We start from the raw sequence: 25312 nt of genomic DNA, 5'->3' as shown, positions 1-25312 counted from the left end.
TTGAGCATCCACTAATGACGTTTGCCTTCAAAACCATTCTGTTGGTCATTCAGCTGATGACTTTCTGTTCCATCTTCCATTCTTCGTTTCCTATTCCACATTCCACATTCCTTTGGTGTCCTGATGCTGAACTCAGACCCTCCTGCATGCTTTGCGTCTTGCCCTGTTGTTCTACCACATGCCCAGCCTTCCTACACGTGATACTGAGCATTCCATATAAGGAGAGCGTTTCTTCTTCTTCCACCTACTTATTTATTGTTATTTACAACATAGTTTTAATGCTTAATATATTAGTATATATATATATGATATTTATTTAAATAAATCTCCGTTAATGAATGTTGGGATTATTTTCAAGTTTTTATTAAGTGGGACTGGAGAGATGGCTCATCAGTTAAGAGCACAGCCTGCTTGCCTGCTCTTCCAGAAGACCCAGGTTCTAATCCTGGCACCCACTTGTTGGCTCACAACCATCTGTAACTCGGTTCTAGAGGACCTGATGCCTCCTCAGAATCAGACACAAATGTGGTGCACAGACACACATAAGCGAAACACCCACACACAGAAAATAAAAAATTATTACTCTGAGTGCTGTGCTGAATATATTGTATCAGACTCTGAGTGCTGCACTGCATATATTGTATCAGGCACTTGATCAGTTGTTCCCTAAGGTAATGTACTTTAAGAATTATCATTTGGGGCCAGGCATGGTAGCACGTACCTCTAATCCCAGCATTGGGGAGGCAGAGGCTAGTGGATCTCTGAGTTCAAGGCCAGCCTGGTCTATGTAGTGAGTTATGAGTCAGCTAGAGCTACATAGTGAGACCTTGTATAAAAAACAAAATTATCATTATATTATGTATAATGTGATATAGCTCAGCAGTGGAGTGCTTGCCTAGTGTGCACGAGTTCCCAAGTTTAGCGCCAAACCAGCCGAACCCAAACCCCTCAAACCAAAAAGCAAACACTTTAAGCTGGACGTGGCGGTATATCCTGTAATCCTAGAACTTGGGAGGTGGGGGCCGGAGAGTTAAAGAGTTGAAGGTGATTCTTGGCTGCACAGGAAGTTTGAGGCCAGACTGAACTACCGATCTGGACAAACAAACAAAAGTATCATCTTAGCTGGGCTTGATGGCCGGCTCCTGTAATTCCAACACTTTGGTGGGGGAGCGCTAAGGCAGGGGGATTGCAAGCTTGAAGTCAATCTTCCCTACATGTAGATGTTCTGCCACAAAACAAAAACCTAGCTAAACAACCATTACTGACTCCCCCCACACCCCCAAATTCCAAGATACAATTCCCCTCTTCCTTCCCCATCCCCTGTGAGGTTAGGATTAAAGGCACACAGCTAAAAAGTAATATTCGTCTAGAAAAATGACACAGATGTCACCAAAACAGCTGGCAGAAGAGAGTGACTGCCCATTTCACTAACCTGGGCAACATTATTTTACCTGTTGTTGATTTGTTAATTGTGCTTTGGAATATGGTAGAATATACATAAAAGAAATGCTTTAGAGTTGGTGGAGGTTACAGAGTGGTAGGAGAAGTTCATAGTTTTTTTTTTTTTAATGTATTTTATTTTTTAAATTACGTGTGTGTGTGTGTGTGTGTGTGTGTGTGTGTGTGTGTGTGTGTGTATCTGTGTGGGAGTATGTGTATGCTAAGTGCAGAAGCCAGAAGAGGGGGATGGGTCCCCTGGAGCTGGAGCTACTGCCGGTTGTGAGCTGTCTGATGTGGGTGTTGGGAATTGAACGGGGGACCAAGAGCAGTATGCACCCTTAATTGCCAAGCCGTTTCTCCATCCTTAGAAGTTTACAGTTTAGTACAAAGCTTTCTCATAATGAGTATTGCTCATGATGGAAAGAACTGCTTTGTATGGAAGAATTCTCCATTTTTGAAAATTTGTGTGTGTGTGTGTGTGTGTGTGTGTGTGTGTGTGTGTGATATTCTTTGAGAATTTCATACATACGTACAATCTTGACACTTTTTCCAAATCAAGACCTTCAGCCACTTGCTTGACCTGAGGTAAAGGGATTAGATAAACTCAGGCATTCCTTGGTCCTAGGAATATCTTGACAGTTTAGTTTATGACCATTTGCTGTTGTCTCTAAAGTCTGAGTGAACTTGTATTTCTTCCTTTTCAGTGGTTGAAGGCCTTTCACTGTTGGATTTGGGAGTGTCTCCCTATTCTGGAGCAGTATTTCATGAAGTAAGTGTTGTATTTTCTTTTCTGGCACTGAGAGTAGTTTATAGTCCTGGATACCAAAGCCTGAGCTCTGTTTGGTACAAACATATAAAAAGATCCTTTTTTGATAGGCATAGCCCGTTGTAGACATTTTCTGCATAAGAAAGATGCTTCACAATTACAGGGAAAATGATCCAGGTTAGGATTTTGAAAAGTTAGGGAGGGAGGGAGGGAGGGAGGGAGGAGAGAACAACTTTCAGGAGTCAGTTCGCTCACGTTGCTGAGGCAGGGTCTTGTACACCAGCCTAGCTGGCAGTGAAGCTGCTGGGTGCTGCTCCTGTTAGGAGAGCTGAGATTCCAGATGCAGCCAGCTTTCTGCAGACTCCGGGGACCAAGCTCAATTTGTTAGGCTTATGCAGCAAGTGCATTTACCTGCTGAGCCGCCTTGCTGGCTTGGGGGGATGCATGAGGCTTCTATGGAAATTATTTTTAATGTCAACTTTTAAGCAGCTCTCAGTCCATAAATAGTTGTATGCTATGTGGCATGTAATTGGTTTTTGAAATGCTTGGCCATAAAAGCTGTGACATTGGTTTCCTAGAAAGTCCACTAAAGGTTGTTGAAGCCATAAAAATTTCTCTCTCTCTCTCTCTCTCTCTCTCTCTCTCTCTCTCTCTCTCTCTCTCTCTCTCTCTTTTATTTTTTTGAGACACAGTTTCTCTGTGTAGACTGGCTGTCCTGGAACTCGATCTATAGACCAGGCTGGCCTTGAACTCACAGAGATCTGCCTGCCTCTGCCCGCTGAGTGCTGGGATTAAAGGTGTGTACCACCATGTCCAGCTCATAAAATTAGTTTTTTGGGTTTTTTTGTTTTTGTTTTTGTTTTTGAGACAGGGTTTCTCTGTGTAGTTTTGGTTCCTGTCCTAGAACTCACTCTGTAGCCCAGGCTGGCCTCAAACTCACAGAGATCTGCCTGGCTCTGTCTCCCAAGTGCTGGGATTAAAGGCCACTGCCGCCCAACCATAAAATTAATCCAGTCCTGTTCCGTCCCGTCCCCCCACCCCCACCCCCCAGGACCGAACCCAGGGCCTTGTGCTTGCTAGGCAAGCACTCTACCACTGAGCTAATATCCCAACCCCAAAATTAGTTTTTTTTTTTTTTTTTTTTTGGTTTTTCGAGACAGGGTTTCTCTGTGTAGCTTTGCGCCTTTCCTGGAGCTCACTTGGTAGCCCAGGCTGGCCTCGAACTCACAGAGATCCTCCTGCCTCTGCCTCCCGAGTGCTGGGATTAAAGGCGTGCGCCACCACCGCCCGGCCCAAAATTAGTTTTTAAGACTAGTAAAAACCAGCTAGGCATGGAGGCTCACACTGTAACCCCAGCTTCCCAGAGGCCAAGGCAGGAAGACTGCCGTGAGTTCCAGGCCTGCCCAGGCCTGGGCTATGAGACTATCTCAAATTAAAAAAAAACCAAAAGCTGTAAAAATACCCTTTGTTAGGCTACTGTCACCTGTGACCTGGATCACTGTACCAACTTCCTTGTTCAGTTTGTCCTGGTTCAGTCCTGCTCACTTACTCTCTATTCTGCCGTCAGGGACATTTCTCTGAGATATAAATCTCACTCTGTCACTGTCGCGCTTGGGGCCTGTGTTTGCCACTGATCTCAGGCTTAAAGTCTAGACACTTAGAGGAGCATTCAAAGCTCTCACTGCATTTCTTCCTGATCCTCTTTCTGCTCTTCCTCGCTCCCTTCCTTTTCTTAAGCACACAAGGCAGTTGTTGGGAATGGATGTGTCTGACATCCACGCACAGCCCACTGGCCCCAAGGACCGGTGGGAAGTGGGCCTCGGGGGGCTTTAAAGCCGATAAGCTCACTGTGCTCTTCTCTTGTCTAACGTCTGCTCACGCTGTTTCTCCTGCAGAAAAGCCATTCTTCCCCTTTTCCTGCTTGGCTCTATGAATGAGACCCACGCTTAGACTTCACCCTCTCCAGAGAACCGTCCGGCATCACTTTAGACTAAGTCAGACACTCTTATTCTATCACCTGAGGAATCTTATCCCTTTCATGACTCATACCCCACTCTTAAAATTACCTCTCATCTGCCAGGGGTGGTGGCGCACACCGTTAATTCCAACAGGCAGGAGGCAGAGGCAGGTGGATCTCTATGAGTTCTAGGCCAGCCTGGGCTACAGATCGAGTCCCAGACAGCCAGATTATCCAGAGAAACTCTGTCTCGAAAAACAAACAAACAATAACAAATAAACAGTGTAAGATACAGACTTTGGCCTTATAATACTTGTCTGTCAGTCAGTCGGCCTTTCCTCCCTGCCTCCTTTACTTTCTCTTTCTTTTGAGACAAGATCTCATATAGCTCAGGCTGGCCTCTATATGGCTGGGATGATCTTGAATCCCTGACAATCTTGCTGCTACCTTCCATGTGCTAGGTTTATATGTACTTGAATTTTGAGAAGTACTTATTTTTGTGTTATGTTTATGGGTGTCTTGCCTGCATGTATGTCAGTATGCCACATGTGTGCAGCTCCCACAAAGGCCAGAAGAGGGCGTTGGATTCTCTGTAACTGAGTTACCAAGAGTTGTTAGCTATAATGTGGGTACTGGGAACCGAACCTGAGTCCTCTGGAAGTCATGTTCTTAACCACTGAACCATCTGTCCAGCCCAGGTGCTTATGCACATATTTTTGAAATAAAAGCAGTAACAAAAACAGACTCCAGAGCAAAGAATATATATCATCAGAGACATCAAAGTTCATTTTATTAGAGTGATAGGATGGGTTTTTCAAGAACAGTAATTACAGCTCTCTCTGTACTAATTACAGCTTTAAAACACCATGAGTAAAGACTGATAGGCTGGGCTGGGGAGACAACTTAGTGTATACACGTGCTAGCTACACACATCTGAATCCCAGCACTTTGACAGTTAAATGGGAGAGAAAGACAGAGACTCCCCTGGGACCTAATGGGCCAGCTAACCTGGAGTACACAGCATGGCAGCAGAAACAGAAATAGACACTGCCTCAGTAAGGTGAGGGATTAGAACTGTGACCTCCAAACTGTGCTGTGGCATGCAGCAGCACCCCCCCACATGTAAATGGGGCCAGTCTCTGATTTGAGTTGGAGCTTTCAGTATCTGTCAACAGTTGATAGAACAGGTGGAAAATTAGCGAGAATATAGAAAGTGTGTGTGTGTGTGTGTGTGTGTGTGTGTGTGTGTGTGTGTGTGTGTTTTAAAGATTTGTCTGTTTTTAATTTCTGTGTATGGGTGTTTTGCCTGCATGGATGTATGTGCATGATTTGTGTTCCTGGTGCCCTTGGAAGTCAGAAGAGGGCATTGGACCTCTGGGAGTTAGGGATGGCTGTGAACTACCATGTGGGTGATTTGAGTGAAACCCAGGTTCTCTGTAAGAGCAAGTACTCTAAACCACTGAGCCATCTTTCCAGCCTCAAGAATATAGAAAATTTGCCAGGCGGTGGTGGCGCAGGCCTTTAATCCCAGCACTCAGGAGCCAGAGGCAGGTGGATCTCTGTGAGTTTGAGCCAGCCTGGGCTACAGAGTGAGTTCCAGGACAGGTTTCAAAGCTACACAGAGAAACCCTGTCTCGAAAAACAAAAAACAAAACAAAACAAACAAATGAAAAAGAATAGAAAATTTGAAGCTGGGTGGTGGTGGCGGTGGCGGCGGCGCACACCTTTAATCCCAGCACTGAGGAGGCAGAGACAGGCGGATCTCTGTGAGTTTGAGGCCAGCCTGGTCTACAGAGGGAGCTCCAAAACAGGCACCAAAAACTACAGAGAAACCCTGTCTTGAAAAACCAAAAAATGAATATAGAAAATTTGAATAATGTTGTCAGCCAGATTGGCCTAAGAATGCCCCATTCTGTAACATCAAAGTACATTTTAAATTTAGGTGGAACATTCGTAACATAGACTATGTTTTGCCCATAAAAGAAGGCTCAATATTTTTAAGTCACTTAAAGATTCCTTTTTGCTGACCACAGAAGAAATTAATAGAATGAAATAGAGAGTTAACATCAGGAAGATATGTGGAAAATCCCCCAAATCTTTGGTAACTAAATAACCCAGGAATCAAGAAATCAAAAGAGAAATTAGAAAGTATTTTTGAAATTAATGAAAGTGAAAACCTTAGCTGTCATATATGTAGCATGTCACCAAAGTAGTACTTAGGGAAAATTTATGGTCACTCAAACCGTTATACAGCATACAGACAGATTACATCCAACTTGTGCTTCTTTCTTCCAGTGTGCTGTATAATAAACTGCCACACACATGCTAGCTCACTGTAGAAGCCAGCCTTTTTGCTGATAGGCTTTTTGAGAATTGTTGCCTTGTTTCCTTGATTTGGGGCCTTTCTAAACTGTCCGAAGCATCAAGACATTTTGAAAGGATGTTATTTCAAGCATCAGGTTCTTTTCTATATATGTAAACTAACAAAGATACTCGGATAATAGAATTCATTAGTAGATAGTTGTAGTCCTTTTAGAACTTTTAAAGAGACAATTGATGACTGTTTTTAAAAAGAGAAGTAAAAAGTTGATCGTAAGTAGCCACGTGCTGAGGTTTAGCTTATGCTAGGCATTGTAGAAATTACTTCGTACACGTAACTGCATTTAATCTTCCCTAGAGAAATAGATTGTTGGGTTTTTGTTGTTTTTTTTGTTTGTTTGTTTTCCCAAGACAGGTTTTCTCTTGTATAGTACCTGCGCTGGATCTTACTCTGTAGACCAGGCTGGCCTCGAGCTCAGAGATCCGCCTGGCTCTGCCTTCCGAGTGCTGGGATTAAAGGCATGCGCCACTACCGCCCGGCTGAAATAGATTGTTTTAATGATTTATATTTTAAGTTTTGGGTGTATGGGTGTTTCCTCTGCATGTGTCTGTGAACCACTTGCCCGCTAGGTACCTGCAGAGTTACAGACAGTTGTAGTGGCTGGCTGAGTCCTGGAATTGATGTCTCAGGCCTCTGGAGAGCAGCCAGTGCTCTTAACTTCTAAGCCCTCTTTGCAGCCTCTGACATAGATCATTTTCCCAATTTATGTCAGAGGAAACCAATGCTCAGAGAGGAAAGCAACTTGATACAAAAACTATGAATTTAAATCCAAATCCAACTCTAAAGTTTTCCTTCTTTCTACCATACACAACTTATTCTCGTTTACTAAAAAGCCTGTCGGTGATCTTTACAATTTTGCCCCCCCCCCACGCTTTTTTTTTTTTTTCTTCTTGAAACAGGGCCTCTTACATAGCTCAGGCTGACCTAGAACTTACTGTGTAGCCTGGACTGGTCTCAGCTTCTCAAGTACTGTGATTATATATGTGAGTCACTATTCCTGGCTGAGTATACCTCTAGCCTTTTTGAGGGTTGGTAATAGAGTTTCCACTTAGGGCTTTGTGCATAGGCAAAATGTTCAACTGTTCAACTACATCCTTAGCCCCTTTATAGTGTTATAAAGGTGGTGGGAATAGGTACTTCTGAGCCACCACACTAAAACCAAATTACGTACTTCCTTTCGGATTCTGATGGGCTGGTGAGTTAGCTTACAGTAGTGGGCTGACTGTGCTGGCAAGGACAAGCAGAAAAGAAGAATAAATACCAAAGAATGTTTGTTTGAAGGTATTGGAAAGTACCAAGATAATCAGAATTCAAGAGCAAAGTTCACAGAGTGAGCCTTGGGCTGGAGAGATGGCATCTGTCTGCTGTTCTTACAGGGGACCTAGGTTTGAGTATTAGCACTCCTGTCAGCCTGTAAATCCAGCTCCAGGGCATCTGATGCCCTCACCCCTCTTCTGGCATCAGCATGCAGCTACACATTACACATACAAATAAAAATAGTAAAATTAAATCTTAAAAAATTAGTGAGACTTGGCTGGTGATGTAGCTCTGCTGGTAGAGTACTTGCCTATTTTACGTGAAACCCTGGCCTCAGTCCCAAGCATCTCATAAACCTGCTGTGGTACTGCATGCCTGTAACTCAGAGGTGGAGCTGAGAAGATCATCAGAAGTTCAGAGGTCATCCTTGGCTACATAACAAGTTCTTGGTCTGCCTGGGATAACTGAGATCCTGTCTCAAGAAAACAAAAGAAAGCAGAAAAAGTAAAACCAAGCCGGGCGGTGGTGGTGGTGCACGCCTTTAATCCCAGCACCCGGGAGGCAGAGCCAGGGGGATCTCTGTGAGTTTGAGGCCAGCCTGGGCTACCAAGTGAGCTCCAGGAAAGGCGCAAAGCTACACAGAGAAACCCTGTCTCGACAAACCAAAAAAAACCAAAAAAAACAAAAAAACAAAAAAAAAAGTAAAACCAAAGCCTGTAATCATAGCACTGGGAAGATGGTGGTACCATGGTCAGAAGTTCAAGGTCATCTTGGCTACATAGTGAGTTTAAAGCCTGCCTTTGCTGCATGAGACTGCCTCACAAAGGTCCAGAACAAAACCAAACTAAAACAAAACAAAACACAGAAAAATAATTGTATGTTCTTTTTAAAGAAATGCATCTCAGAGCTAGGGAAATCTAGGATGTATCTTAATGATACAGGATGTACCCGCCATGTTAAGGACTTGGGTTTGATCCTTTAGCACCAAGGAAAAACAAAAACAGACACCCACCCACCCTTCTACCACTGCTGCCGCCGCTGCCGCTGCCGCCGCCGCCACCACCACCACCACCAAACACTACCAAAAACACCTGAAGAGCACACCTTAAATATGAGGACACAGAGAAGTAAAAGGATTGAAAGGCTTGGTCTTGGGGTGTAGCTCAGTTAGAGTGTGTACAGAGCCGTAGGTTTGATCCCCAGCACCCATAGATCCAGGCATGGTGGCGCACACCTATAGCCCTAGCACATAGGAAGTGGAGGTAGAAGGACCAGAAATTCAACGTCATTCTTGGCTACAAAGTGTGAGTTTGAAGATAGTTTGTAATATATGAGACCCTGTCTCCTAAACCCCAAAAAGCGGAAGGATGAAAGGAAGGAAAGAAAGGAGGAAGGAGTCATGCAAATACTAGTTTGAAGAGTTGATGTAGCTTATGACTTTAAAGCCAAAAACAAAAGAAATCAAGCAACCCCCCACCTTATTAGACACAAAGAGGATTATTTTATATAATAATATAAAAATTGCTCTACCCAGGCGATAGTCATTCTACACAGAACTGCATCTAACTTACAACTTCAGACTACACAGAGCAGGATGGAGATGTAGCTCACTTGGTAGAAGGCCGGTCTAGATGTGTGAATCCATGGGTTCGGTGCACAACGCCGACCAAAACTGGGAGAGGTGGAGCACATTTGTAACTCCAGAGGTCGAGAGTAGGATCAGAAGTCCAAGGTCCTATTCAGTCGTAGTGAGTTTGTGGACAGCCTGGGCTGTATAAGACCCTGTCTCAAAACAAACAAAACACAAAGCAAAAAAGAGAAATAAATACGCCTACAGTCATAGTGGGACTTCTTTTTTAAACAGTTTTACTAATTTTGCTCGCATGATTTTCTTCTGTGTAGCATGTATATGCAGTACCTTTGGAGGTGAGAAGAAGGTGTTGGGTCTCTTGACACTGGAGTCACAGGTGATTGTGAGCTGCCGTGTGGGTGCTGGGACTTGAACCGGGACCCCTGGAAGAGCAGTTAGTGCTCTTTACCTCACCCCCTTTTTTTGTGACAGGGTCTCAAAATGTAGCCATGACTGGCCTGAAACTCAAATATATCTGCCTGTTTCTGCCTCCTGAGTGCTAAGAGTAAAGGCGTGCACTACTGTGTCCAGTGATAGTGGGATATCTATTTAAGATTTATTTTTTATGAGTATGTTTTTATGAGAATGTACACGTGCATAGGAACACCACCTATGTGCCTGGTATTGGAGGAAGTCAGAAAAGGGCATCAGATTCCATGGAACTGGAATTACACATAGTTGTGAGCCATCATTTGGGTGCTGGGAGCCAAACCCAGGTTCTTTTCAAAAGCAGCAAATGGTCTTAACTGCTGAGCCACCTCCAGTCACAATGATGAGATGTTTTTAACCTATGTTTTTTCATCAATGATAGAACAAAGAGACTCAAAAATCAATAGGATGTAGAAATTTTAAAGATCATTACCATACAAATTATACGTAGAATGCTGTGACCATAAATGTTAGTATGTACATTCTTTTCAAATGTATGTGGAGCACTTGCCCAAACAGACCAGATAATAAACCATAAAGTAACTCAGAACACACTTTAAGTTATTAAAATCATGTATTGTTCTTTTAATGATTATAATAGAGTTAAGTTATAAATAAATTATAATAATATAAAAAGAAGGGCTGGGGTCAATGATAGAATGTTTGCTTAGCATGTGGAAGGCCCAAAGTTTGATTTCCAGCACTTTAAAAATAAACAACAAATTTTGGAATTAAGCCATGTTCTCTTATGTATTTGCACTAAGGATTGAGCATAGGATTCATACATAATGAACACCCTACAAGTGAGCTACATCACCCTGGCTAGTCTGTACATTTTAAAGTCTCAAAGAAGAAATGTCAGTGGAAATTAGAAAATATCTTCTTTAAAAAGAAGATTCATTCATTTATTTTGAGGCAGGGTTTCTCTGTGTAGCTCTGGCTGTCCTGGAACTCACTATAAACCAGGCTGGCTTCCAACTCAGAAATCTACCTGGCTCTGTTTCCCAAGTGCTGAGATTAAAGGCATGAGCCACCACTGCCTGGCAAAAGATTTATTTTTAATTGTGTGTATGTGTGTGCGCTGTGTGTGCAGGAGGCCAGAAGCATCAGGTCCTCTGATACTGTAATTACAGGTAGTTGTGAACCACCTGATGAGTGCTGGGAACCAGACGTTGGGTCTCTGCAAGAGCAGCAAGTACTCTTAACCGATCTTAGCCTTTTCTCCAGCCCCCAGAATACATTTTAACTGAATGATAATGGGAAGAAAGCAACGTACCAAAACTTTTGTGTTATTGCTGAACCCATATTGAGAGGAAAATGTATCATTGCCTCAAAAAAGAAAATATTGTGAACAACCTTATGTCAATGAGATGAAAATTTAGGTGAAATGTATAAATTCCTAGAAAAATACTACTTACCTAGACTAATAAAACAAAGCAAATCAGAATAATGTTTAATATATGAGAGAAATTGAATCCATAATTTAAGTCTTTCAAATAAAACCAAACCAAACCAAACAAAACCTCGAGAGGGCAGACTTGGAGGTGCACCTGTAACCATAGTCCTTAGCAGGTCAAAGCGGGACCATCGGGAGCTTATGGCCATCATTGGTCATATAGCATGTTCAAGGCCAGCTTGGTCTACATGAGCCCTTGTCTTAATATTGGGGAAAATTATAAAGGCCACTCCACGTAGTTAAAAGGAAGATTTATTTAGTGGATGACTTACAAATGAAGGAATAGATAGGTTGCGGGGGTCTGGGGAAGGTGTATCGCAATCCAGTGGTGTTCTCTGGAGCTCTGCTCAGTCAACCTCCACTGTCCAGGGTCCAGGAACAGAGAGAGCGCTCGCCCATCCAGGTCTCAGGTCTCCAGACACCTCCCTTGGCCCCGCCTCGTAGGCGTGACAGTTGCCAGAGTCTCAATGGGGGTTGGAACTTCCAGAACCAAGCTGGAATAGCTACCCACTACATCTTAAACCAAATAAAACCAAAATAAAAGAAAAAATTAAAATCAGAGGAGAAAACCTCAGGCCAAGATTAGTTTCACAGCAAGTGAATTTTCTCAAAAACTTTTTTTCCCCTTGAGACTGGATTCTGTAGTATAAGCCAGATTGGTCTTGAACTTTCTGCTGTACTTCAGCCTAAGTACTGGGATTGTAGCAGGCATCACCATGTGGGTTTCTCCCTAGGTCTCTAAGGAAGAATTAACATTCTTATACAAACTTATCAGAGACTAGAGGAAGGAAAAATTCCTAGATTTTTCAGTCAACAATCTTGGTCCTCTAAGGCGTCCCCCTCCCCCCATTTTATTTACTTACTTATTTTGGAGGCAAGATCTCACATAGCCTAGGCTAGCATGGAACTTGCTATAGCCAAGATCATTTGGAACTTCTGATTCCCCTGCCCTCCTTTCCTCTACACTTCAAGTCCTGGGTTATAAGCACGTACCTGGGTTTTTGGAGTGCTGGAGACCAGCCCCGGGGCTTCATGTATCCTAAGCAAACATCCTACAAACTAAGCCACATCCTCAGCCCCTATTTATTTTTTCAAATGAAGTAAGCTCAAGCGCCCAGGCTGGTCTTGAACTCCTAAGTTCAATCTATCTTCTCACCTCAACCTCCTGAGTATCTACCACAGGGATGAAGCCCCAAGTCAGGCATGCCAGGCAGGTATCAAGCTAACATCAGGTTTTGTTATTTCCTCCACTATGTTCAACTGATGGTGTCACTGATACCCTGTGATTTAGGACACTAAGTTGTTCAATTAGTACAGGATAACTGTTGGAGGAAGGATCAGATTGTTTAGCTGAGTAAGTTTTCCCCCATCCCTAATTTGGAAACTGATAATTTATATTAAGGCTTAACTTAATTTTTTCATCTTTGTTTTTCTTCTACAGACTCCATTAATAATATACCTCTTTCATTTCCTAATTGACTATGCAGAATTGGTATTTATGGTAAGTATCTTTCCAGAGAAAATCAATATATGTATATACTTTTAATTTTACATTTGTTTTCAAGAAAATAAGGAGTTGGGTATGCTGATGCATGCCTTTAATCCTAGCACTTAGGAGGGAGAGGCAGGTGGATCTTTGTGAATTTGAGGCCAGCCTGGTCTACATAGCAGGTTCCAGGCCAGCCAGAGATGTATTATGAGACCCTGTCTGTAAGAAAGAAAAGGAAAGGAAAAGCAGAAACTGGAGTTTCTCAGAAAATAAAAGCCAAGACAATATCTTAGCTTGGAGCCTGGCTTTGGCATGATATTATGGAGTATGAGGAACAGGCAAGGAGTTGTGACCAGTTCTACTTTCTTATTCTTTGGTTTCTGGACTATGTAGTCTTCAATTTTCAACCCCCAAAATTCTGTGGTTGGCTTTAGCTGTGCCAGTTTGGAGGGCATCCTGAGTTTCCTAAGCATTCTGCCAAGAGATTCTGATGGGGGCTAAAGAGCCTTTCAAGGACAAGAATTGAAGATTGAGATGACAGGGCGAGTTTTGAGAGCAGAGCAGCTTGAAACATTAGTCAACAGAGTTGAAAATCTGGGTCAAGATAGCATAAGAAACCCTGAAGTCTTCCTTAATTATAATGGCTGCCATTTGTTGAAGATTCAACATGTATGAGGTGCTTGACATACCTGAAGCCTACAGACCAGTGGGTATTCTCATTTAGCTTTGGGGTGTGTGTGTGTGTGAGTGTGTGTGTGTGTGTGTGTGTGTGTGTGTGTACCTTTTTTTTTGAGACAAGGTCTCACTATGTGACCTAGGCTGATCTTGAACTCACGATTTAAGTTCTCCAACCTCCTGGTGTTACCGATGTTAACTGCAATGCCTGGTTTATTTTCATTTAACGTGCTGGTCTAGAGATGTGGGCCACCAGATGGAATGGATCATAATGTAGGGGTTTTCCGTCATACTTCCCTGAGTCGGTCTTGACTGGTTGTGTGTTGGGTTGGTACTGGGTAGCTCCTCAGGCCTGGCCGCACTCCAGGACCAGGTACTGACTGTACTGTACTACTCCCGTCCTCTCCGTTACTTCTCTTTCTCTTGACAGATGACAGATGCCCTCACCGCTATTGCCCTGTATTTTGCAATTCAGGACTTCAATAAAGTTGTGGTAAGTCATTAGTGGGTGGGACAAAGCTGGTGGGATTTGGTAATGTGCTTATTATGAATCCAAAGTCATGTACTCAAAGATCCAACTATTCTGAAATAGTTAAGTTGGGCTGGTGAGATAGTTCACTGGATAAAGGCACTTGCCAGCAAGCCTGATGACCTGAGTTCTGTCTCCAAGGCCAACATGGTGGAAGGAGAGAAATGATTCCTGAATGTACCACCACCACACACCAACACACAGAGAGATACACACAGAAACATGAGACACACACACACACACACACACCTCAAATAAAACAAACAAATAAATAAATGAATAGGAAATGTCGCCTCTATATTGGTTACATATGTAACCCTAGCACTTAGGAGGTAAAGGTTATATGAGGAGTGCAGGGTCATTCTCTATTCCACAGTAATTTGTGGCCAGCCTGGGCTTAATGACATACTATCTAAAATAAAATTATAAAGGTTTTCATTTTTATCTGTTTATTTTTTCAAAGGAAAAATGAACATAGTCTTTAACTTACTGTATCAGGCCTCTTAAGTAAAATTGGATTCCCAGTGTTGATAAAGCTGTTTTCCTTCAGAGAAGAATTTGGAGGTTGGAGATTGAGCGCAGGGCCTTGGAAAATGCCAGGCAAGTGCCATACCACTGAGCTGCATCCTTCAGCCCTAAAAGAACAATCTTTGCCAGGCAGTGGTGGCGAATGCCTTTAATCCCAGCACTCGGGAGGCAGAGGCAGGCGGATCTCTGTGAGTTCGAGGCTAGCCTGGGCTACAGAGTGAGTTCCAGGACAGGCTCCAAAGCTACACAGAGAAACCCTGTCTCGAAAAACCAAAAAAAAAAAAAAAAAAAAAAAAAGAACAATCTTAATTAGCAAATTTGGCATATTGGGCTGGCAGGATTGCCAGTCAGTAAGCATGCTTGCTTCCAGTCCCTGGAACCCATATGGTGGAAGTTGTCTTCCGACCTCCATAAGCATCCCATGGTACCTGTGAGCTCCTACATACAAACAAATAAAAGTGAAAAAAGTACTATGTAAAGTTTATTAGTTTTTCTGTGTGTGGGGTGGTGGTTTGCTTGTCTTTGTTTTTTCAAGACAGGGTTTCTCTGTATAGCCCTGGCTGTCCTAGAACTTGCGCTGTAGACCAGGCTGGCCTCGAATTCAGATCTGCCAGCTTTTGCCTCCTGAGTGCTGAGATTAAAGGTGTGTGCCCAGGCTGACACAGCCATATCCAGAGCTGCGAAAAATGGGAATGACATCCCCTCCAAAGGAAACCGAGGAATGGAAGAGTACTTCACAATACTGTGGAAAGGGTGATAACAGAGTCCAACGTATTTTTTACTATTCCCACAGCAGCTCTGACCCTTTCTCTAAAACCAACACCTGTAAGCAACATTATACAACCCAAATCAAAGTTAATTGTAATGTTTTTTTTTTTTAAAAAAAAAAAGGTGTGTGCCACCACCACCCAATGTGAAATTTATTCTTAATTATGTATTGTCCAAGGAGAGTTGCATCATGGGATCATTTTCCTTTTCTAGGCTTCTGGGAGGATTAACAGATAAACCAGGTGTACTACACACGTAATTATGAAAAACAAAAGTTGGCTACCATCTTCCTTGTGTGGCTGGGAGCGACTGAGGTTTAGGTCAGGGTAGGATGAGGGAGCATTTTAGTGACCTTCTGTTACCAAGTAATAGAACCAGAAACAGTAATTTGCCTTTCTGTAGCACTGTGATGGATTAAAAAAAAATAAAGCTGTTGAATTCTAGACTTTTAGACCTCAGAGAGATTTAAAAAATGTCTGGAGTATGGCCTTTTAATTTGATACCCATTTATATATAGGTTTGGGGGTATATTGAACCCTTAAAATGGTGTAAAAACCACATATGTGTATGTCATGTTTTGTGGGTCCACAGCTGTCTTTGACTCTTTCCCTAAGGGATTGAAATTTCAATTTAAAATGTTTAATTACATTTATGTGTGTTCTTAACTACATTTAAATTTTTATTACATTTATTTGTTGGGCTGGCAGGCTGATTTTTATGCCACAGCAAGTGTGTAGAGGTCAGAGGACAACCCATGGAAGTCAGTCTAGGTCCCGGGGAATCAAACTCAGGGTATCAGGCTTGGTGGCACACACCCTTAACCTGCTCTGCCATCTCACTGGCCCTAAGAACTGTATTTCAGACTTAGAGGCTTTGATTACTAAGGCTGAGGAGTATATATCATACTAATGAAACATGATCTAAAAGCTTTAGAGGCAGAGTTGAACTATTCTACCAGGATTCCCTTGAGGGTCACAGATTAAATAACTGGGCATAAGATTCATAAACCGATGGTTCCATAGATAAATCTAGCAAAGACAGACAGATCTCTGTAAGTTCAAGTCTAGAGTAATCTACATAGTGAGACCCTGTCTTGAAAACAAACAAATAGAAAACGTAGATTGTAGCTGGACGGTGGTGGCGCACGCCTTTTATTCCAGCACATGGGAAGCAGAAGCAGGCTGATCTCTGTGAGATGAGACTTGGCCAGCCAGATCTACAGAGTGAGTTCTAGGATAGCCAAGGCTACACAGAGAAACCCTGTCTCGAAAAAAAAAAAAAAAAAAAAAAAAAAAAGATAGATTGTGTATTGTGGCTGGCATATGCTGTTTCTGAGTTTATGTGGAAACAAGAGGATTTATTTTTTAACTTTTGTGTTTTAAAATTAAGAAAGATGAGTGTGGTATCTCATGCCTGGTAGATGCAGGAAGATGCCTCAGCTACACAGAAAATTTGAGGCCAGCTTGGGGTGCGTGAACCCCATCTCAAACAATGACAACAAAGAAATAAAAAGAGGGAGAGAGAACTAAGTGACCTTGTGGAGATTTTCGTTTGTTTGGTTTTTGTTAAGTGTGTGAGTATTTGTCTGCATGTGTGTATGTGCACCATGTGTGTGCCTGGTGCCTGCAGAGACCAGAAGAGGGCATCAGATGCTCTGGAGCTGGAGTTACACACAGTTGAGAGTCACCATGTAGGTGCTGACAATGGAACTCAGGTCCTCTGCAAGTGCTCTTAACTTAAAGAATGAACCATCTCTCCAGCCGTGTGTGTGTGTGTGTGTGTGTGTGTGTGTGTGTGTGTGTGTGTGTGTGTGTGTTTGGATTTTTTTTTGTTCTTGTTTTTGAGACAGGGTCTTATGTAGTAGTCCAAGAAGACCTTGAACTTTTTTTTTTTTTTTTTTTTTGGTTTTTTGAGACAGGGTTTCTCTGTATAGCATTTGGAGCCTGTCCTGGAACTCACTCTGTAGACCAGGCTGGCCTCAAACTCACAGAGATCCACCTGCCTCTGCCTCCCAGTGCCACCACCCTGCTGACCTTGAACTTCTAAACCTCCTGTCTGTCTGTCTGTCTGTCTGTCTGTCTCTCTCTCTCTCTCTCTCTCTCTCTCTCTCACACACACACACACACACACACACACACACACACACACACACAGAGATTGATTGATCTTCTAGAGGATCCAGGTTCAATTCCCAGCACCCACGTGGCAGCAGCTCACAACTGTTCAAAACTCTAGTTCCAGGGGATCCAAAGCCCTCTTCTGGTCTTACAGCACCAAGTACTCATGTGGTGCACAGACACATGCAAACACATGCCAGCAAAAGAACCATAAACAAAAGAAAATAAAGAGGGACTTGTTGGACCAAAGAGTACAGGAGGAGGGAGAAGTAGATGGGAGAGAGCAATGGGAGATGGCTCTGATCGAAATACCATTCTATACATGTCTGAAATTATCAAAGGATAAATAAAAATTACCTTTTCAAAGTCGCCATTTGTTAAAAGGATCCGTACGCTATAGTCTGCAAACATTTAGTCTTGGTAGGACTTGAGACGATCCCTGCAGTCTGCACAGTGTCCTGGAAAACTGGTGCTAAGGGGACTTCACACCCACCCTCTCTTGAACTGTTAGCCTGTGGAATGTGAATGCTGACTGCTGGTAGCCAGTTCATCTTGGCAAAAGTCTCATTAGCCTAATCTGTCCTTTGCTGTGATGCTGTTTCCCTTTTAGAACTCATGCCGGTGAATTTGTTGGGATACATCAGGGAAAGCAAAGAGCTTTCCACCCCGTGTATGACTGCATCTTAACTCTACTAGTCTCCTTTCTTTAACTATTTCACACCTCTTCTGTGGTAGTATAAGAGAAAACCAAACAAACAAACCCTTGAAAGAGAAGAATGAGGAAGGGAACCTGAGATAACATGCATCCAGGTCATTGAAACTGCTTGAACATGTTTTGCTGGTAGAACTTTGAAGCCCTGCCACCACTGATGTTACCTCCCAGAGTGACTCAGAAGTGGCTTTGCTGTACATTCATTCATTTGTTTGCCCACTGTGCTAAGTGTTAGACATACACAGAGAGCAAATAAAGTCACCCAAGCCCTTGTGGAACTTACACTGTAGGGAGGAGCCAGGCACTAGTCATTTACACGAAGAAGGCAAAACTTAGAGCTGTGGGCACTGGTCAAAGCGTGGGCATAGTGGGGCCGCTCAGGGACGGCGCCTTTCAAGGAAGGGGGCTTAGCTGAGTTCTCAAGGCTCTGCGAGTTAACTAGGGGAGAGTGAGGGCCAAATGTGGAGTTCTGGGGACATGAGGAACGTGGCTTGTTCATGTGCTGGAGCTCGGTGGGATGGGGTGGAGGAGTGTGAGAGGATCTTGGAGAAGCAGGGTGGGACAGACAGTGGTGTAGGGGTATTCATCCTAAAAACAATGGCAAACCAACTGTTTTGTGTCTTGTGTACCCCGCCTCCACACCACCTCTAGTTTAAAAAGCAGAAACTCCTCCTAGAATTGGACCAGTATGCCCCAGATGTGGCCGAACTCATCCGAACCCCCATGGAAATGCGATACATCCCTCTGAAAGTGGCCCTGTTGTAAGTATTCCCTTACAAATCAAAGCTCAGTGCCAACAAGTGCAAGGAAAATCTGATGAGACTTTCCCATGTTGTTGTAGTTTTAGAGATTCGTGGTCTTAGTCATCAAGTATTTGCTGTAGTTCTGTTGCACAACTGGAGTTTTGACCAGCAAAAGACACAGAGCCATTATGTCTCTGTTGAGACAAAGACTTACACAGGGACATGGCACAATCAAACCCTTCACAAAGGCTTTCTGACTCAGTGCTGATCTGGGCTGGAACCTACTTGTAACTAGTATTTCTAAAAAATGGTCGTTCTTCATTACTGATGAATTCTGGTCTTTATGTGGCTGTTGTTTTACATAGCTTCTATATTTCTTGTATGATTTAGTTCCCTGTTTGCAATGTAGAAAACTGAAGTAAAATACCCATCTGGGCTCAGTGACCAGCATGGAAGAGTGACACCAGCTGATGCTTTAAGAAAGAATTCTCTAGGAGTGACTAGCACTGCCAGTGAGTGTGATCTCATGTTATTCCCATTTGTGTTTCTGAGATAGGTGAAGTGAATTATTTAATTAACTAGTAGTCATCAGATATTAATAACGTGCTAGTTTCTAGGAACACATACTGAACAAAACACAAATTTCCTCATGGAAAAACATGCCCATAGAATTTTTTAGAATTAGCAACTGGGCATCCCAGGCTCAGGGGGCCTAAGGCAGGTGGATTGCTGAGTTTGAGGCTAATCTGTGCTATGTTCCATATCAGAAAACAAGGGACTGTGGAGGGAACTTGGTTGGTAGAGTGGGTGCACAGCACATATGAGGTCCCCAGCACCAAGTACACTGGCGGGGTGGTGCTTTGTCTGTGACCCCACCACTTGGGAAGGGGAGGCAGGAGGGTCAGAAGTTCAGGGTCAGCTTCACCTACATAATGAGTTTGAAGCCAGCTTAGGTCCTCTTGGATTCTTTCCTGGGGGCGGGTCTTTAGGAGCCTTTTCCCTGTGTGTGAGTTTCCCACTCAGTATTCCAGGGAGATCCTAGGCAGCTGCTTCTTCAATGTCACCTATTTAGAAATGGTTTTGTGGTTTTTCTCCTATGAGATAATTTTGGTATATCAGTTCTCAACTACATATTTAGGAAATTTGATGGGAACTACTTTAATAGGACCAAAGGTTTAGTAATATAATGAATCCTTATAGACTCTTGTGTCCCCTGAGGGTAGTTTCATAATAGCAACAGCCATTTCTTTAAAGGTTGTGTAACAAGTCTCTCTGATTGCTGGGAAAAACAAAACAAAAGACAAAACCCATCAAACCCCCAAGAGTTTCTAGGCCTTTGGTTTTAGAACTACTAATCTTACATTTCTAGGAGGTGGGATTAACTTTAAGGTCTTTATTTGTGAATAATTATTATAATCTTTTCCCTAAGACACTTGTGTTTCTTCCTTCCTAACAATCAAAATTGTGTAACTGGCCTTTCTTCCTTTATCTGCCAGGAAACTCAGACAGGTCTGAGGCTGGTCATTGTACAGCTGTAGTCTGTCTGAGGCTGGTTATTGTACAGCTGTAGTCTATCTGAGGCTGGTTATTGTACAGCTGTAGTCTATCTGAGGCTGGTTATTGTACAGCTGTAGTCTGTCTGAGGCTGGTTATTGTACAGCTGTAGTCTATCTGAGGCTGGTATTGTACAGCTGTAGTCTGTCTGAGGCTGGTCATTGTACAGCTGTAGTCTGTCTGAGGCTGGTATTGTACAGCTGTAGTCTGTCTGAGGCTGGTATTGTACAGCTGTAGTCTGTCTGAGGCTGGTTATTGTACAGCTGTAGTCTGTCTGAGGCTGGTATTGTACAGCTGTAGTCTGTATGAGGCTGGTATTGTAAAGCTGTAGTCTGTCTGAGGCTGGTTATTGTACAGCTGTAGTCTGTATGAGGCTGGTATTGTACCTCTCTGTTCTTTGGTTTCCCTAGCTTTGCCTGTAGCTTTTCTTCTTATGTATTTCCTCTGGTCTTGATTATGGCTGGTTTTACTTTATTACTATTTTTGTTATTTGCTCTCATTTTAGCTGATGCATATCTTTTGTAGAAGCAGGACAGAAATAAATAAAAAGAATCCATTTTGACTGAGTAAGACTTTCCAACTCAAAACACTTCAGATGTATTTTCTGATTCCATTCCTTCCCACTTTATGGGGAAAGGACTCCAGCTTAACTCTTTCCTAATGGGAGGTCACGATCCTGTGAAATTCTATGCCAGCTAACTTGTAGAATTTAGAGGATCCTTTGTCTGTTTATGGGTCTGGGTCAGGGGATACTGCTCTGCTATGAAGAGGGCTGAGTAGGAAGAAGTGATTTTTGATATATTTAATAGCTTGTAAAAACTTGGGCAAGGTATTTAATCACTGAATCTTATCTGCAAAAGTAAGGTAAATCTACTGGACCGGGTGGTTCATAGCTGTGACCCCAGCACAGGTGGGACTAGAGGATCAGGGAGTCAGTGTCCACATGAGACCGTGTCTCAAAAACAAACAAAACGAAACAAAAACCCGAACAAACCAAAATACAACAACCACACAAAAAGCCCCACTAAAAACAAAACAAAAACTAGAATGTCTTTGTTAGTTTATAGGATCTTTACGGTTAGTAAATAGAAATATGACAGTTTTGCATATGTCTCATAGCATAATGTTGAGTGCCTTTATTCGTTAACACCTGGGCCCACTCTATCCTGTTGTATTTGGAACAGTTCATTTCTAAGGAGTTTCCTTCCTTTTTGTAAGTGAGTTGGACTTCATGGCTGTGGTGGCCAGGACTCTCTGGTCCATTGATCGTGTTTACTAATGACGAATATGTGTTTCCTCAGCTACCTCCTAAATCCCTATACGATCCTGTCTTGTGTTGCTAAGTCGACCTGCGCCATCAACAACACCCTCATTGCTTTCTTCATTTTGACCACAATAAAAGGTAAGGCCCCAAGAAGAGTATAAAACATGCAGGGCTTTGTTACATTATGCTCCAGCTTTTTTTTCTTTTCTTCTATAGCAGCTCAAGCTGTACATAGTAGCACATACCTATAACCCCAATATCTGGGAGGCTGAGACAAGAGGATCTGGAATTCAAGGCCAGCCTATGCTATATAGCAAGAATTTCAAAAAGAAAGAAAAAATACAATTTTTTAAAAATTATATACAAATAGTAAAAGATTATTATAGAAAATGTAGCTAAACTGAGAGCAAAAAGTTAGTCCTGAAAATCTCCCACTCAGAGCCACCGTTGCCATGGCTGTTGTGAGTGTCAGTCTTCTGTACCCTAGTCCAGCTGTGTCTTCTCTCAGTGTAGCTGACGAAATAAAGAAAGAGAAGCAGTCCCGATGTGTAAGGTGTCGAGGCCAGCCTTTGTTGTTGTTTTGAGTCAGGGTGGGGGAGGATGACTGTAAGCTCATAATCCTCCTGCCTCCACCTCCCAAGTGCTGGTATTACAGGCTTGTGCCATCACTTCTGGCTAGTTCAGATTCTTTGGAGCAATACTTTACTATTATTTACTTCTGTATTTCTGAACTATATAACTACTTTATGAATGATAAATTTTAGACATTTTTAATTGTGTTCCATTATGAGAAATGAAGATTTCTTATAGCACTTTTGTACCAATGTCCCTGCTTCCTCTTTGTTTGGTTTTCTTATAGTTATATTTCAGTTTCGATTAAATCAGTAGTTGGGTTGGGTGTGGCTCAGTGGTAGTATGTACTTAGCATGTATGGCTAGGCTCCTGCTTTTAAACTCTAACTCCAATAAATAGATAAATCTATGGTCAGTACTTGCATTTCATGACACTGTATATTATTCACTGCTGGACAGAGCAGCAACTATTACTGCTTTTGCTTTTTTCTATGTGATTATTTTTATATCACACCTTATTTTTCCTGGATTGTTTTTATTTCATTTCGGGTTATGTTTAGTTTTTAATTTTATTGTTATGTGTGTTTGTGGTATGTTCATGGGAATACACATGCCATGGTGCATGTGTGTAGGGCTGAGAGCAACTCTGTAGTTGGTTCTCTCCTCCTACCCTTTGTGTGTGTGTGTGTGTGTGTGTGTGTGTGTGTGTGTGTGTGTGTGTGTGTTGAGACAAGAGTTTCTCTGTATAGCCTTGGCTGCCCTGGAACTCACTCTGTAAACCAGCTGGCCTCATACTCACAGAGATCTGCCTGCCTCTGCCTCCCAAGTGCTGGGATTAAAGGCGTGCGCCACCACTGCCTTGGTTCTCCTTCTGCCTTTTTCTGGATTCTGAGATAGAATTTGGGTCATCAGACTTTCACAAGTGCCTTTATCCATAGAAACGTTTTGTTTGTTTGTTTGTTTGTTTTGAGACAAGGTCTCTCTTATGTAGCCCTGGCTGGCCTGGAACTTGCTATGTAGACCAGAGTAGCCTTGAACTCACAGAGATCGACCTGCCTCTGCCTTCTAAGAAAACACTGGGATTGTAGGCATGTGCTCCTATTGATTGCTGAACCATCTCGCTAGCCCCCAAATGTACATTTTTGTTTCCTTTGTTTCCTAGAGACAGGGTCTCATTTTGCAGCCTAGTCTGGTCTGGAGCTCAATTTGTAGCCCATATTGCCCTTAAAATTCCTTTATCCACCAAGTGCTGGTGTTTGTCACTATGCCCAGCTTTAAAAGTTTGGAGGCTGGAAAGATGGTTCAGTGGTTAAGAGAATTGGCTGCTCTTCCAGAGGACCTGAGTTGGATATCCAGCAACCACGTGGTGTCTCACAACCATATGGAACTCTAGCCCTAAGGGATCTAGTGTTCTCTTCTATCCTTTACAAGTACCGTATACACATGGTATACAGACATACATGCAGGCAGAATATCCATACATATAAAATAAAAATAAAGGTTAAAACTTCAAAAAGAATGTTTTTGTTATAATCTGTTCTTAGTGGTTTACTTATAGTTTTACTTATATACTGTCATTTTAGTGAGGTTTCTGGAGAAATGAAGTATAGAACATGTGACTGATCTGCCATTTTAACTAAAATCTTCCATTCACATATGGGTTATATTTTATAGTTTTCTCCCACTTTTCTTTCAGACATCTAGATATTATATATATCTGGTGCCAGGCATGGTAGTACATGTCTTTAATCCCAGTACTTGGGAAGTAGAGGTGGATGGAGCTCTGTGAGTTCAAAGGCCAGGCTGATCTACATAGTGAGTTCCAGGACAGCCAGCGCTACATAGAGAGACCCTTCCTATCTCAAAAAAAAAAAAAAAGTTTATTTAACAAACAACTCCAAAACTCAGTTATTTAAAACAGCCACAAAATGAATTTAGCTCATTAGCTCATACTTTATCAGCTAGAGATCATCTGCTCTATGTAGATGTGACTAGTCATTTTATTAGTTTCACTGTGGCTCATTTGTGCCATCAATAGAGAGTTGGAATTTACTAATCTAGGCAGGGCCTCACTCCCCATGTCTGTCCTCCTCCTACATCAAGGGCCTAACCTAAGCATGTTCCTGTAGGAACGGGAGAAGCATAATAGACATGAAGCCCCAACAGGCATGGCTTTCTTTCTCTCTCTTTTTTTTTCTTTTGTTTTTTTCAAGACAGGGTTTCTCTGTGTAACAGCCCTGGCCATCCTGGAACTCACTCTGTAGACCAGGCTGGCCTCGAACTCATAGAAATCTGCCTGCTTCTGCTCCCAAGTGCTGGAGTTAAGAGTGTAGGCCACCACCGTCTGGACAGGCATGACTTTTAAGTTTCTGCTTGTATCATATATATTAATATCCCATTGATCAAAATTTAATACACCGGCCAGTTGTGGTTACATGTGTCTGTAATTTTAGCATCCAGGAGTCAGAGGCAGGAGGATTGCCACAAATTAAAGGACAGCCTTATCTGTAAAAGTGAGTCCTAGGTCAGTGAAACCCTAACTCAAAAACAAAACAGAACAAAAACAAACAGAAGAAAGGGGAGGGATGACTATCTTTCTTGTCCACCATGGGAAGACACTGTAAAGTTGAAAGAAAGTCTGGACATAGGGAGGGATGGAGATCTGAAGCGACCTAGTAACATGGCCCCATATATATCAACAAACATTTTGTCTGTTGTGTTATATTAGTTACTTTTCTATTGCTGTGACAAAACACCATGACCACGGCAACTTATAGAAGAAAGGGTCTGAGGCTTGCAGTTCCAGAGGGTAAGAGTCCGTCACCATCATGGCAGGATAGGCATGGAGCTGTACCAGCTGCTGAGAACTCATAGCTAGACCCAGAAGCAGAGAACACACTGGGAATGGAAAGGGTCTCTTAAAACCTCAAAGCTGGCTCCCAGAGACATATCTACCCCAACAAGGCCACACCTCCTAATTCTTCCCAAACAATTCTACCAACTGGTGGGGACCATTCTCATTCAAACTATTATAGTTTGTTTGTTT

General features: G+C 42.6%; 1 protein-coding gene across 1 annotated transcript in view; it reads left to right on the top strand.

Moving 5' to 3' along the window:
- The window catches only part of Pigu (phosphatidylinositol glycan anchor biosynthesis class U), an 85785-nt gene that overhangs the window by 10512 nt on the left and 49961 nt on the right, over positions 1-25312 (top strand). The window contains exons 2-6 of the mRNA XM_028888897.2: positions 2145-2209; positions 12757-12816; positions 13910-13972; positions 18785-18894; positions 21732-21832. Of these exons, the coding sequence (XP_028744730.1) occupies positions 2145-2209; positions 12757-12816; positions 13910-13972; positions 18785-18894; positions 21732-21832 (399 nt within the window). The remainder of the gene's footprint in view (positions 1-2144; positions 2210-12756; positions 12817-13909; positions 13973-18784; positions 18895-21731; positions 21833-25312) is intronic.

Source organism: Peromyscus leucopus, chromosome 4 (assembly GCF_004664715.2).
Source record: "Peromyscus leucopus breed LL Stock chromosome 4, UCI_PerLeu_2.1, whole genome shotgun sequence".
NCBI classification, from domain to species: domain Eukaryota; kingdom Metazoa; phylum Chordata; class Mammalia; order Rodentia; family Cricetidae; genus Peromyscus; species Peromyscus leucopus.
Note: the sequence above shows the minus strand (reverse complement) of the source record. Positions and strands in the feature narration are given on the sequence as shown.